General features: G+C 52.0%; 1 protein-coding gene across 1 annotated transcript; it reads right to left on the bottom strand.

Annotated features, from left to right (window-relative positions):
• Window positions 1-306: 306 nt before the first annotated feature.
• On the bottom strand, window positions 307-13,306 carry Rab11b (RAB11B, member RAS oncogene family). Its single transcript, XM_052165484.1, has 5 exons — window positions 13,163-13,306; window positions 3,273-3,468; window positions 2,369-2,562; window positions 1,969-2,049; window positions 307-1,332 (listed from the first exon to the last, which is right to left on the bottom strand). Exons 1-5 carry the CDS (start codon window positions 13,200-13,202, stop codon window positions 1,187-1,189), a joined length of 657 nt encoding a protein of 218 aa, XP_052021444.1. The 5' UTR covers window positions 13,203-13,306; the 3' UTR covers window positions 307-1,186.
• Between the last annotated feature and the right edge of the window lie 968 nt (window positions 13,307-14,274).

Below are 14,274 nucleotides of genomic sequence, written 5' to 3'. Positions count from 1 at the left end.
TTATGCTTCCCATTCACACCAGGGGGCGCCCTAGGTCTGGCGATCCTAGATACAAGCTATTTGGGGAAGGCGGTACCACTTGGGGTCAGCAGCATTTCCTTCCTCCACACTACAGGAGCCGCCTGCATAGGACTCAGCCTCCCCTCCTCGGGGCCCAAGATCCTCATCTTAGAGCCTACTGTGCAAGAGCAGCACCTACCCACGGCCTCCCTTGGCTACTAGGCTGACCTATCACTGGGGACGAGTAAAAGGACCCTGGTTCAGGAACATCACTTGGTGGAGAGAAAGAAGACAGAGGCTGAGTGGTGGGTTTCTGTACAGAAGTGGCTTATACATTTTAGTAACGGGCAACAGTGCAAGGGCTACAGGAGAATAAGAGTTCGAGAGCTGGGGTTTGGCGTAAATTTTACAAAGTGTATAAAGAATCTGTGTTTCTCTACAATAACAAAAACCAAAGGCTACAAGAGCAGTTGTATATACAAAACACGGAGATATTGCTTCACTTGCAGACAGGTTCCTGACCAGACAAGGAGACGAGACAGAGAAGTGGGGACGGGCAGAGGAGAGCGCTGCGTGCAGAGGAGGAGGGAGGGGCAGCGGGGGGGGGGGTCTTCTCCCAGCATAAATCTACAGGCAGGAGCAGGAGTGCGCAGGCCTGGGAATGCTGGAGGCCGTGCTGGCGCTGGCTATGGTGGTGTAGGCAGGAGGCAGAGCCCAGAATGTCCACCTGCTCAGCCCCTGATGCCTGGCTCTTCAGGTATCAGCTCAGAGAGGGTTTGGGGTGGGGATGCAGGGCCAGCTGGGTCAACTGACCAGAGAGGAAGGGAAAGGAGGTATCAATCCCTGGAGTCTGACATGGAAAACAGGAGAAGCCGGCTCCTTCCACTCATCTTCCTCACCTCTGGCTGGCCCTGTCCATCCTATCAACCTCCCTACCCTGTCAAGATGCCCATAAGATCCCAGAGCAGGTACATAAGCAAGGGGCTTCTAGCTTCTCTCGAGCAGGCAGGGCAGGAGAGGCCACTGGACTCCTGCTCTTCCTGGGCCATCAGGCTGGCAGGCGGAGCTCACTTGGAGGGTGGGAGCAGCCTGTCCTAGAGGGACAAGGGAGGGCCGGGAGGACACTGGTGAGGGGCTGGCCAAGGACCAAGGACGTGCACGCACGCTGGGGCAAGGTGCAGGGCAGTCACAGGTTCTGGCAGCACTGCAGCTTATTGGGTTTCTGTCCATCGGTGGTGGGTGGCACACTGATGTCCACCACATTGTTGCCAGGGGACTCATCATGGGCTGCGCGGTCAGCGATTTGCTTCTGTGACACAATACGGTAGATTTCTGCAACAGGAAGGACGCAATGAGCAAGCTGTGTACCCAGTGAAAGTAATTTACGTTTCTGCAGGCTATAGGCTGATGACTCCTAATCCTCAACTTGACAGAACCTAGGATCACCTGGAAGAAGGGTCTCTGTGCACACCCGCAGGGGAGGACCTTGGTGACATTAAGTGACATAGGCAGAGCCATTCCCGGCAGGGATTGGGACCACTGAGTGGGGAAAGGGAGCTAAGTGGCAGCTTGCATGTGTCCCCAGTCTCCTGACTGTCATGACGTGACCAGCTGCTTCAAGTACCTTGAGCTGTCAGCCAAAAGAAATGCTGAATCTGCCTTCTTGTTTAGAGTATTTTATCACAGCAATAGGAAACAGAGGCAATTTCCCACCATGCTGTAAGGAACCCCTAGCACATCACGGTAAAGCAGAATTCGGGGCTGGGCTCCTGGAGGGTCCCAGGCACAGCCAGGTGAACAGGGGCCCAGGCTGTTTGTTTCTTCCTTCCCCTGCAGCCCCAGAAGGGCCCATGTCATAGGGACTTAGGTGAGGGCCTCTGTGCCACCTGCCAGCAGGGGTGAGGAAGGTCTATACTGGGCCCCACACATTGAGCACCGTCCTTGTCCCCACCCAGACCCTGGACACACCTGTGAGGATGTTCTTGAATGCTTCCTCTACGTTGGTGGAATCCAAGGCTGAGGTCTCAATGAAGGACAAGTTGTTTTTTTCTGGAACAGAGAAAAGTCTCTCTTGATGAGAGGGTCTGGTCCCCACGCCCCTCTCACGATAGTCCTCTGAATGACCCTCTCCAGGACCATACCCGCCCACCTGCCAGCTCAGGATCTGAAGGAAGAGTTGCTGCTAGCAGGTGGGACCAAGAGGTTGACTGCTCAGGGACAAGAGGCTGAACACAAACACTATGACTACGAGCCTTGACACAGGAGGAGGTGGGTGCTGGACTTCCAGATGTTTCTCTGCACCTGTCTGTCCAGTCTAGTTCTCAGAGCACAATCCTCCCCCTTACTGGCATGTCTGCCACAAGCTCACCTGCAAAGGCACGGGCCTCGTCAGTGGGCACAGCCCGAAGGTGGCGCAGGTCACTCTTGTTGCCCACCAGCATGATGACAATGTTGCTATCTGCATGATCCCGCAGCTCCTTCAGCCAGCGCTCCACGTTCTCATAGGTCAAGTGCTTGGCAATGTCATACACCAGCAGTGCACCCACTGCACCACGGTAGTACCTGCAGCGTAGGAACACACGTGAGCCTTACACAGGAGGGCGGTGGCAGCCTCACGGGAACCCCAGAGGATGGCCCAAGGTTGGGCCCAGACAAAGGGCAGACATTCTCTCTTTGAAGGAGGCCCTTCAGGAATGGGAGAGACTGAGGAGGGAATCTGGGGCTCAGGACTAGAAGACACCCATAAGGCCATCAACAAGGAGAAGATACAGCAGCTGTGTAGGAGAAGGCTGCTACCAGGCAGAAGTGCCAATGTTCACTGTGCACACAGGCCTGTGCCACAGATGGCACCCTTTCCATCCTCTAGGGATGAAGGGCCCATGATGAGGCCATGGTGAAGAAAATGCAGAACACTAACAAATGAGGTGAGGGGATAGCCAGGGGCGCAGGGCAGAAAAAGGCAGGCTGGATGGGTCTCAGCAATTGGGAGGCAAAATGTATGCTAAGACTGGGAGAAGATGCCAGAACAGCGGAGTGACGCCGGGTGACAATGGAAGGCCTAAGCTGGCCCTTCACTGTCTCCCCAGTAACAACCTCACAGCCAGGTTCTGCAACAGGTTGGGCATTGGTCTGCCTCTGGGTCCCAAGCTCAGGGTACCCTCCCAAGCTCAAACTTTCCAGGCTCTAGTTCAGCCCCTACATACCCTTCTAAGCTCCCATGTCACATGCCACACACCCTGCTGTCTCCTGGTCTTGACCCCAGCTAAACTCACGCAGAGGTAATGGCACGGTAGCGCTCCTGGCCGGCAGTATCCCAGATCTGAGCCTTGATGGTCTTGCCGTCCACCTGAATGCTGCGCGTGGCGAACTCCACCCCGATGGTACTCTTGCTCTCCAGGTTGAACTCGTTTCTGGTGAAGCGTGACAGCAGGTTGCTCTTACCTACACCTGAGTCCCCAATAAGCACCACTTGGGGGCAGGAGAGAGGGAGCAGAGGTGAGGATCCGGCAGCACCCAGTTTCCCAGAGCCACCACCAAACCTGCATGGCGGCTCCCTGATTTCTGCCACCCACAGACACGCTGGGAATACACCGGTAAATGGAAGCGTCAGAAACAGTCAGCACACATGCCTCTGCTGGTCTCTTGTCTTCAGAGGAAGACTGTCCCAGCTAGAATATGGTGACATCCCAGGGCACACTGCAAGAAGGATGTGCACGCAACTACCCCAGAGCCTGAGAGGTGAATAAGTCAAGAATGGTCACAGAAAGTTCTGGAGCTGAGTGACCTTGAAAGTCACTTAACCTTTCTAGGCCACCTATTCTACATGTGTGAACAGGAAGGCAGCTGGCCCACAGAGTCAGGACCTGGCCAGCATGCAGTCCACAGGAAGGGACACAGGTGGGCATGCCCTTATTACTATGGCTTTGTTCAGGGCACAGGATGGGTTAATGTCTATTAGGGTTTGTGTCTGGTGTTTGAAGTAACAGGAAGCAATGCTCCTCCTCTGTCCATGCTGCTTCTCCGGCTACTTCAGACAAACCAAGCTTCATTCACCTGTAGTACTGACAGTTAAATGAGCCACAGGAACATGCGTTCTGGCTGCAGCCTAGACACAGCTGGCCACCACTCCTGCCTGAGGTCAGGATTACTCTCTCAGTCCTCATAGAAGGTCCCATCACTGTCATCTGTCATAAGGTTTCCTCCAGCCTAAAAACTGGCCTTGTAACAGTGACCGGCAGAAAACGTCTCGATCTGGCCCTGTGCATGCCGCCTTGCAGCTGGAGCCAATCATGAAGATGTAAACCCAAGGCTGCAGCTCAGATGACAGACTGCCTGCCTATCACGGGTCAAGCCTTTGGTTCAGTCTCCAGCACTGCATAAATTGAGCATGGTGGTGCATGCCTGGAATAACAGAACTCAGGAAGTGGAGGCAGGCAGATTAGAAATCTAAGATCTTTAATCTCAGCACTTGGGAGGCCAGCCTGGTCTACATATCAAGCTCCAGGCCAACATTCAAGGCCACACAGTAAGACCATGTCTCAAAAAGCCATGCCTGACTCCCCGCCCCCCATTAAAAAAAAAGAAAAGAAAAGAAAAGAAGAGATAAAGAAATAGAAGGTCATTCTTGGCTCCCTAACAAACTTCTTGAGGCAAGCCCAGGCTACATGACACAGTGTCTCAAAACAACAGTAACGACAGACATCAGGACAACATGGCTAGGAGAAATGAACTATTACAGGTTAAAGCTCCCAGGATACAGGCCATGAGACCAGCAGACAGGCTCTGCAGGAGAACTGGCTGGTGCCAGGCTTGAAAGACAGAGCCTCCAGGGGCTGAGGCAGCCATCCAGGTTCTTAGTCCCAGGAGTCACCATGCATGTGTGCACATGTGCACCTGCTCACATTTCTGTGACATGTGACATGTGATCACATGCACACAATGCAGATGCAATGGGCAGTAGGCATCTAATCAGATATCTCAGCCAGAAATCTTGGGGTCCCTGAAGGCAGAGGTGTGGAATTCTCAAGCTGAGGGTGGGCCTACCAGTGGAGAGCCAAGGGAGGAGCTGCAGGCTTGGTTACCAAGGCCTGAGGAACAGGAAAGGGTATTCACACAGGATCTGGCTCCCAGCCTACGAGAGACAGCATGGGAGAGACACACACTGAACCCACGCAGTGGCCCTACCTAGCGAGTGTGTGAGAGACAAGCAGTGGGAGAGCTCTCAGGAGGAACTAGGACCTACCTGGGAGCTTCAAGGCCTGGAGGGCCCAAGGCCCAACAGGTAGCCCCCCCCCCCCCCCCACACACACACAGTGAGTTGCTCAGTTTAAATGTCTGATTTCTCTTTCTTGAAAAGAATACAGTTTTTGTGGGTGGGGGAGAAGGAGAGTAAGAGGAAAGTGAGACTGGGTGTTACAACATAGCCCTGCTGACGCTGGGGTTTTCATCTTTCTGCCTCAGCCTCCTAAGTGCCGGGATTAGCAGAGTGTACCAAAAAGCCAGGCTAAGAATACACTTTTGATGCTTTACCACTCCAAGCATTGCTCTAATTTTCTCCCTTCTACACGCAGTGGAAGGGGCATCCATCTTTGGATCAGGACCCATGGTGCAGTGGACAAGATACAGCCAGGCAACAGACTGGAGGCCGAGCTCACCGGCCCTGCTAAGCAGGCTGAGGAGCACAGGGTAGGAAGAACCCTGGGGGGTGGGGGACTCAGGCTACCCCCCCACCCCGTGAACATACAACCTACAGACACCCCAGTGGGGGGTTGGGGGGAGGACTCAGGGTCCCCAGTGAACATACATACAACCTACAGACATCCCAGTGGCTACAAGAAAGGTTAACTATCAGTGCCTTGTCCCCACGCAGCAGCTCAGAGGGCCCTCCTTCTCCTAGCCGGTTTCTTCCTGGGCTTCAGTGATGCCACACTGCCCATCAGGAGTCGCTGCAAGCTATCCTTCTACTTGAAAATAGAAGGGAGCCACATGACGTGGGTCCCCAGATGACCCTATCCAGGCTTCTGGCTACAAATAATGCTGACGACTCTTACATTAGCCTCCATTCTGTGGGTGCACCTTTATCTCCTGACAGAGCCCCACATTTCAAATCAGCGCAACAGAATAGAGCCTCCTGCTCACCCAAATCAACTCACTAGGTGCCACCTTCACCTTCCTTAGCTTAGTCAATAACTCACTCAACTTAGGAGGCACTCATGCCAACTACCTATAGTTAGCTTCAGTTCTTTCTTCCTCTCACACTCTCCGATCGATCCTGCATCCCCTTTGTAATGGAAGGGACACTAGGATGCTTCTGGGGACCAGTGCTACAATGGTCTGTTTCCATGTGGGCTCCATCAGGTGGCTTCAGATTCTGAAGACATACAGAATTATATATACCTCTATGTGCATCTTCTTTTGAGATAGGGTCTTAAGTAGCCCAAGCTGGCCTCCAATTCACTACGTACCAGAGAAATACGTACAAATACTGACCATTTTGCCTCTTCCTCCTAAGTGTAGGGACTACAGGTATTTGGTACAATGCCTACCTGGCATATATGATACTAGGGCTGAGAATCCAGGGTCTCATGCATTCTAGGAAAGAGATCTACCAATTGAACTACATCCCTAGCCCCCTGAATGTGTACTTGGTCTATATACATTCAATTGCTGCACAGATATACATCCATACACACACACACACACACACACACACAGAGAGAGAGAGAGAGAGAGAGAGAGAGAGAGAGAGAGAGAGACTGTCTTCATTCTCCTTACTCCCTTCAAGGGCCAGGTTGTCATCTTACAGTCATCACAGTACCAGTCTTCTCCTGAGGACCCAGCCAAAAGCTTGTACTCCTCACAGCCAAAAGAAAACATCTGTGAGCACTGGAGCCACATTGCTTGCCCCAGCCAGGGACTTAGGAGCCTAAGAACTTAGATTGGTCCTAAGTCCCTAAGAATCAGAGTCCAGGTCCTCCCTGGGGCCAACAAGGCACAGCACTATGTGCCCCGAAGCCTCTTTCCCTTCCCTCTCTCTCCCATGTGCTCTAGCCAGCTACAAGGGCTCCTTGCTCTGCCCCTGACACATCAAGCACAGTCCTAAGTTAGGACCTTTATACAGAGTCTTCTTCCCTGATCCTTCTTTGTCTGCCCCCCCCCACAATCATATTATAACTCTACTTTCCCACCCTCCCCACTCTGTCCATAGGCCCAGCTCTTGCAACCCTCCTTGCAAACTAGTTGTCTAGTTTCACTCTTTTCGTTTTTGTGGCTCTCTGCCCTATAAGCAGGAATCTTAGACAGTCTTGTTGTCTGGCACAGGGCCTGGCATACAGCAAGTGCCAACAAATGTCTGTGGAATAAATAAGTGGCCCCCCCCAAAGCAGCTGAAAGGGTCTCCCCTGCCTACCTTGTCTGAATCTACCACCCCTCTCAGGGCACAGGTGGGGATGGGGCAAAACAGGCAGCCAGATCCATTTCACCGTTGGGGACGGGTGCTTGGAGCCAAGAATAAGAAGACTGAGACAGGCATAATGATGAGGCAGACATAGTGACACATGCCTGTAATTCCAGGACTCGGGGGAATTCTGAGTTTAAAGATAGCCTGGGCTACATAGTAAGCTCAATGTCAGCTTGAATTACATTTTGAGTCCGTGTCTTAATGGACAAACAGTACTGAGGATGCTGCTCAGTCGGCACAGTGCTTGTCTAAATAAGCAGAAAGCCCTGGCTTCTGTCCCTAGCACTGCACTGAACTGGGTGTGGTGGGCATAAAGCCATGCTTGATGGTAAACCCTGAAATTATTCTGGAGATGGAGGCAAAAGAGCAGAAGTCCATTGTCATCCTTGGTTCCAGAGTGAGCTTGAAACAGGCCTAAGCTTCGTGAGACTCTCAAGAACAAAATAAGCCTGGTGTGGTGGCACATGCCTTTAATCCTAGCACTTGGAAGGCAAGTGAGGGCCAGCCAGGGATACGCAGTAAGACGCTATCTCAAAACAAATCCACAAAAACAAAACTACAAAACAAACAACACTCCCCCTCCACAAACTGATTAATAAGAGAGGGAACAAAAAGAGGCTGTTAAGATGACATACACCACCTCATATACAGCCCATTTTCCAGACAAGGAAACTGAGGTTCAGTTGAGGAATGGGGAATGCAAGGCATACCTTGATCAGGGAAGGGGAGGCAAAGCAGGAATCAGAGCTTGTGTTTTTCTGCAGATTTGCTCCCAAATCCCCAATCACATTCACCAAGCATTGCACGTCCACAGCAACCTGCCTGGGAAAATGTCTAGGAAGAATCTGAATTCAGGTCTCTGGAACAAGGCCTTTCTTTCTCTTTCATCTTAGTCTCATGATCTCCCTACATCCATGGCACACAGCTCAGGGGGGTCCTGGGTCTCCTCCTAGAGGCAGTGAAGCCCAGTGCACCCCAGTCTGCCTGTTCCCCAGGTTCCAACCACCTGGGCATTCATTAAGGAGAGTCACAAACTCTGACTCAGTGTCAAGACCCAATAGTTTGTGAGACTCCTCAGTCAGTTCAGGCTTTTGTTCTGGTTCACAGGACATGTAATGACAGGCTTAGCATCCTTCCAAGACTCTGTGGGTACCCAGTATAAGAAGTTCTGGGAGTGGGGTAACATTTGGGATATAAATACATAATTAATTGAAAAAGAAGTTCAGAGAAGGATAGATGTGGAGCTAGTAGACAGAAGCCTACAACCCAGAGCCAGGAACTCCCAGCCACACTGGCTGAGGTACTGACTGACTTCTGAGCCACACAAACAAGCTGGACTGCAGGAATCACTCTCCACAGCATCTGCCCTTCACTTCCTTCCCTAGCTGCCGCAGCCAGGAGACCTTTGTTCCTCATTCTCATGCCCACAGGAGTAACACGGAGAATGTGCCCTGCTCAGGAGGTCTCACAGCCTCGCTGTCTTCTCAGGCTTGCCTCTGCTGCACAGCCTCAGGGACCCTTAGCCACAGCATCTGTACTATGACCAGGACTGTACCTTGAGCCAAGCTAATGCCCAAATGACTCATGGGCCTATGCTTAGTAAATTCTCAGGGCCACCCCAGGGACAGACACAAATGTCAATAATCCCACTGCAGTTAAGGATACTCAACAGGGAGACCAAATCCCCAGTCCAAGGTTACACACTTAGCACAAGAATGCACAGACCAAGCTGAGAGTCAATAGCCACGCCCAGGGGAACAGCAGGAAGGCTAGGCTGCTCAGGCATCCCTGGCACAGGGTGCCTGAGACACCAGAGTGGTGACAAGGCTGGCTCTACATGTAGAATGGGTGTGAAATGTCATTGTCAAGAAAACAAGTGATCAGTTGTCTTGGGAAAATAATGGGCCCTTCAGGACACAGCCCCCAGCATTTCCAAAGAAGTTGGTGACTTTGCTGGCTGGGAAAAGGTCCCCCTGGATATGCCATTTGGCTGCTGGAACAGGCAAGCCCAGTTGGCAAAAACAAAGATCTGACACCTCAGGAGCCCTGGATGCTCTGGCCTGTCCTATAATAGGAGGGCAGCCCTGGAGACCGATTGTAGGGAAGGTGTACTCTAGGAAGTGTCCCTTAACTATTCCAGGGACTGGCAGAGGAGGCTTATTGCCTTAATCTCTGAGCTAGTGAGAGTCACTAGCACAGCACGCCTGGTAGACTTGCTGCCTAGTCTGGTGTACTTGACAGAGGATTATAAATTCTCGGGCTAGCCCTGTCCCAGGTGTCTAGTAATTTCTATGTCCTTGGCAGGGGGTGGGGGGGGGGTGGGGGGGGAACAAGTCAGAAGAACAGAGCCTTGTGCTTCCCACATGACCTATGCCCTCAAAGACTGGGTAGGCATTAATGGCTGGGAACTCTAGAGCTTAGGTGGTCCCAGTGCAGTAACCCTAACTCAGTGTTCCTCAGAGAAGTCACGGCTATCCCTGGGGATCCACCAGCAGGTTGAGAAAATGGCCAGTGGCTGACTGGAGAAGATGTTGGGAGAAGAAATGTGAGGATCTATAATTAGGTACAAATAAACAAGCTCACTCCTGGGGCAGAGGAGACTATTTATGGAGAAAACAAATGGCACGTGGCCACCCACTCTGGAGACCTCTTGGCCTTAGCCTTAAGGTCAAAGGAGCCAAAGCGTGATGTGGCTGCCAAAAACTGTGTTCGTGTATGAGCAGCTGATGTCTCAGGCACAGACTTCTGGCCCTCCATGTCAAAGAAATGTACCAAAGCCTAGGATAAGGCGGTAGAGACAGGGTGGTCCAGCACAGGGCAGGGTGGGGTGAGGCAGCAGAGCGCCAGACTACTATACTTCCTGAGCTCCTCCGGGTGGCAAAGAGAGAGAGCCACAGAGGGACAAAATCAGCCCGCCAACACTTCCAGTGCAACCAAAGATTCTTTTTTCTTGAGACGAGGTCTTGCTATGAAGCCTAGGCTGGCCTTGAATTCATCTTCTTGCCACTGAATATGAGACGCCTCTCCAAGGCTGACCAGGTCACTGCCATTGTTATAATGGCTGACCTGCCCTAAGTCTGAGCATCTGACGGCTGTGAGTGTCAAAAGGGGCTGGCAGGTGCAGTGTATTCACATTCTGAGGGATTTGCCACACGCAGGCGAGTGTTGTGACGGATGCAAGCGGCCTGCCTGCTGCTGCTCCTTTCTTCCTCTCTTCTCTTAATTTCCCAGCACTCCTTTTTCTAATTTCATGGTTTAAAAGTCTGAACAGAAAAGACAAATGTACTCTTCAGATGAGATGTAAGGAATGGAGAGGAAACCTAAGGTGAGCACTGGCAAAATGCTGACCTTGGGGGTTAGGCAGCTACTATGACTTTCAGAAGGCACCTGCCAGGCCAGGAAAGGAGGCCAGTGGGGGAGGGCAGTGGGGGCAGGCGGCCACTCCCCCACTGCCAGCTGCCACAGGAGCTGATTGGTGCTTCCAGGAAGTGAGCTCTGGAGACAAGTACCAGTAATGGCAATGGAGTTCCATCGCCCCTGACCTAGTAACTGCACTTCTGGGAATGCACATCAAGGAAACAGCCCACAGGGCAAAGAGAGGACTTGGGCACACATTCAATGCCAGGCTATTTATAACAGTAAAAGGCCAAAAACAAGCAGGGAATGACCACAGATATCTGGATGTGCTGACTTGAAGGGAAAAGATCCCCTGTCCTGCCTGGAAGCTTCCTCAGGGTGGTCTGAGTGGGGACAGGCCCCTGACACAGCAGGACTTGAATCTGGCCCACCTGTCACCAGAGAGCCGTTCAAATCTCTGGTCTCCAAAATCTTTCCAAATCGTACTCTGCCTCTGAAGTGATACCTGGAACCTAACACCTGCTAATCAGTCTCACATCTGGATATAGACCACTCCCAGCCCATGGTGCTGTGTGGTAACCATATCTTTGCAGAAGTTTGTCTCTGTTTCCGTCTTAGGAGCCTTTTGCTACAAGGACATCCCAGTTACCTCCACAACCCCAAGGTGCCAAGGCTGGCTTTGAGGGCCACGGCACACTCCCAGAAGGGCAAACTCCTGAGGACCCTGGAGTTAGCTCTCAAAACCACTCACTGTCAATCCGGGAGTCTGGCATGAATGGTTAGTGGGCCCAAAAGCCCAGCTTGGCATAGAAGGTGTCTCAGTGCCAGAGATCCCTAAATATGCTCACCAGAAAAATGAGAACCCCAATGACACAGATGGAGGCTCACTAAATAGGAAAGCTCTTCCTGTGGTAGGATGTGTATTGCTGAAGGGAGGTATCTCGCCTGACTTTTCCATATCTAAGCTGTAATCCTTGCTCTAAACTTACTAAGTGGCAAAACCTGTCCTGGGCTCCACCCTTAGGAACTTGCCTCTCTGAACTTCAGTTTTTTTCCTTTTGTTTTGAAGACATACTATGGCAGTGTAACCTACGTTAATTTTTAAAAATCTCATTGTGTTGACTTGCCACTTCTCCCTCACCCCTTTATGTAGACCAGGCTTGCCCTGAACTCAAAGCTCTGCCTGTTTCTGCTTCCTAAGTGCTGGGATTAAAGGTGTATGACACCACACTCCGCTTAATTACACTATTTTTCCTGTGTATGTATGTATGTGGGCTCATGTGACACGGAGCACATGTGAAGGGCAGAAGACAATTTGCTGACTCTCTTCCACCGCAGGCCCCAAGGTTGAACTCAGGTCATCAGGCTTGGCAGTATATACCAATACCTAAACTACCTCACCAGCCCGGATTGGCTTTGAGCTGGAAAGAGATCCTCCTCCCTCCAACTCTGAGTACTGGGATTCCAGGTGTACAACACTATAGTGATCCTGTTTCCTGGATCACATGGCCTGTATAAACTAATAGAGAGGATTAAAAGGGATCATTATTGTAAAGTCTCAGAAAAGTGCAGGTACTGCATTTAGAGTCGTCCATGTGTGTGTTTTCTTTTTTTCTTAGAGAAATGGTTCCAGTAATCCAGCCTGGCCTCTGCACTTTTGATCTTCCTACCTCTGCCTCCCAAGTGTTGAGACTTCAGGCCTGCACCATCACCAACATTTATGCGGTGTTGGGAGTAAAATCCAGGGCTTTAAGCATGCTACTGCTAGGCATACCACCAACTGAATCACATCTCCATCAATTACCAAGAGTTTGAACTAGCGATGCACAGACAGTCCCCAACCTACCCCATTCCAAAATACCATAATTTAGGGTTCCTGCACCACATGACCCAGGCTCCACACTAAGGGAGGCCCCGCCTGTAAGTCAGCCCCCGGCGCAGACCAATCAGGCTTTGTGGGCACGCCCACAACCTTCCCCATCGTCCTAAAACCACCTAAAATCCCGCTTTCAACGCAGTCCGCCCGCCAAACCCAGGAAAGCCCCGCCCCTCAAGACGCCCCGCCCCAACGGCCTCTCCTACCACTTCGGACCCCACCCCCTCAAGGCCCCGGCCCCGCCCCGGCGCATCCGGGGTCCATAGGCCTCGCCGAGCCTCTCTCCTCACCGCTGCGCACTAGGGCCCGAAGCCTAGCGAACTCCACTTGCCCCCGCTTCCTCCGACTCCCTACCCCGCATAGGCCCCGTCGAAGCCCCGGGCTCCACCTGAGCCCTCTGTTCCCGTAGCACGGCTTCGGCCCTCCAGTCGCTACCGCGACCTCGCCTGTCTGTACCCCACCGGGCGCACCTTTAAACAGGTAATCGTACTCGTCGTCCCGGGTCCCCATTGTCCTGGCGCTTCCGGCGGGATCGGCGACTCCGCAGCCCCACCACAAACACCCGACGGGGGCGGAACCGGCGCCGCGCAGAGCGGCGGTCTGATGCCCAGTCAACGGTGAAAGCGGTAGTGACAGGCACCTGGACAAGCCAATCAGGCTGAGAAGCCGAGCTCAGGGGGGTGGGAGCCTCCTGGGATCCACCCTTCTAGCCCTCGGTCTCCTGGAGAAAGGCGGAAGGAATGCGGACCTTTTCAAAGTGACAGATTCAGCAGCCTATCAAAAGCAGATGGGGGAAGGCGGGACAGAAGACTTGAACAATGAAGTGGATTGACAGAGTGCGTAACCAATGAGAGACTGGACTCAGACTCGGCCTTCCAGCCGACCTACAGGGGAAGAGAAATTGAGTTACCTCTAGGTGATGTTACGGACTTTAACGTCCTGATGACATCATAGATCAGTGGGTCTCCTCTGGCCTCGTAGTCTAGCCCCATAAATGACCATTTCCGGGCGTATGTTCTTTGATTGGGGGTGCCTGTTCTGGGTTGCAGTTCCCCAGTTCTTTGTTTAAACCTAAAGCTATGTCAGTACCTCCAAAACAAATGGGGATTCTAGGCTTTTTTTATTTGTTCCTCTTCTCAAAAAGTTCTCTTGTTTTCTGCTTTCACCATTACTCATATTTTATCTTTTCCTTTTTTAAAGACAGATTTTCACTATGAAACCCTAGCTAGACTGGGATTGGTGATGTGGATCAGATCATACCTGTCTGGTTTTTCTTTCTTTTTTTCTTTCTTTCTTTCTCCCCCCCTCCCCTCAGACAGGATTTCTCTGTGTAGCCCCAGCTGTCCTGGAACTCACTCTGTAGACTAAGCTGGCCTTGAACTCAGAAATCCACCTGCCTCTGCCTCCCAAGTGCTGGGATTAGAGGTGTTTGCCACCACCACCCAGCTTATTTGTTTTTGCTTGTTTGTTGCTTATTTGTTGAGACAAGGCCTTGTGTTACCCTGACTAGCTTCAAACTGAAGAGGGAGTAGAGACAGAGAGAGGGGCAGGGGTATGTGTGTGTGGGGGGGAGAGAATATGA

The sequence above is a fragment of the Apodemus sylvaticus genome, chromosome 20, assembly GCF_947179515.1.
Source record: "Apodemus sylvaticus chromosome 20, mApoSyl1.1, whole genome shotgun sequence".
NCBI lineage: Eukaryota > Metazoa > Chordata > Mammalia > Rodentia > Muridae > Apodemus > Apodemus sylvaticus.
Note: the sequence above shows the minus strand (reverse complement) of the source record. Positions and strands in the feature narration are given on the sequence as shown.

Coding starts and splice junctions, on each gene's coding strand:
- Rab11b (XM_052165484.1), bottom strand. CDS start 13,202: ATGGGGACCCGGGACGACGAGTACGATTACCTGTTTAAAG. Junction 3,469..13,162: donor GTACGATTACCTGTTTAAAG/GTGCGCCCGGTG, acceptor CCTGCCCCCAAG/TGGTGCTTATTGGGGACTCA. Junction 2,050..2,368: donor CGAGGCCCGTGCCTTTGCAG/GTGAGCTTGTGG, acceptor TCTCTGTTCCAG/AAAAAAACAACTTGTCCTTC.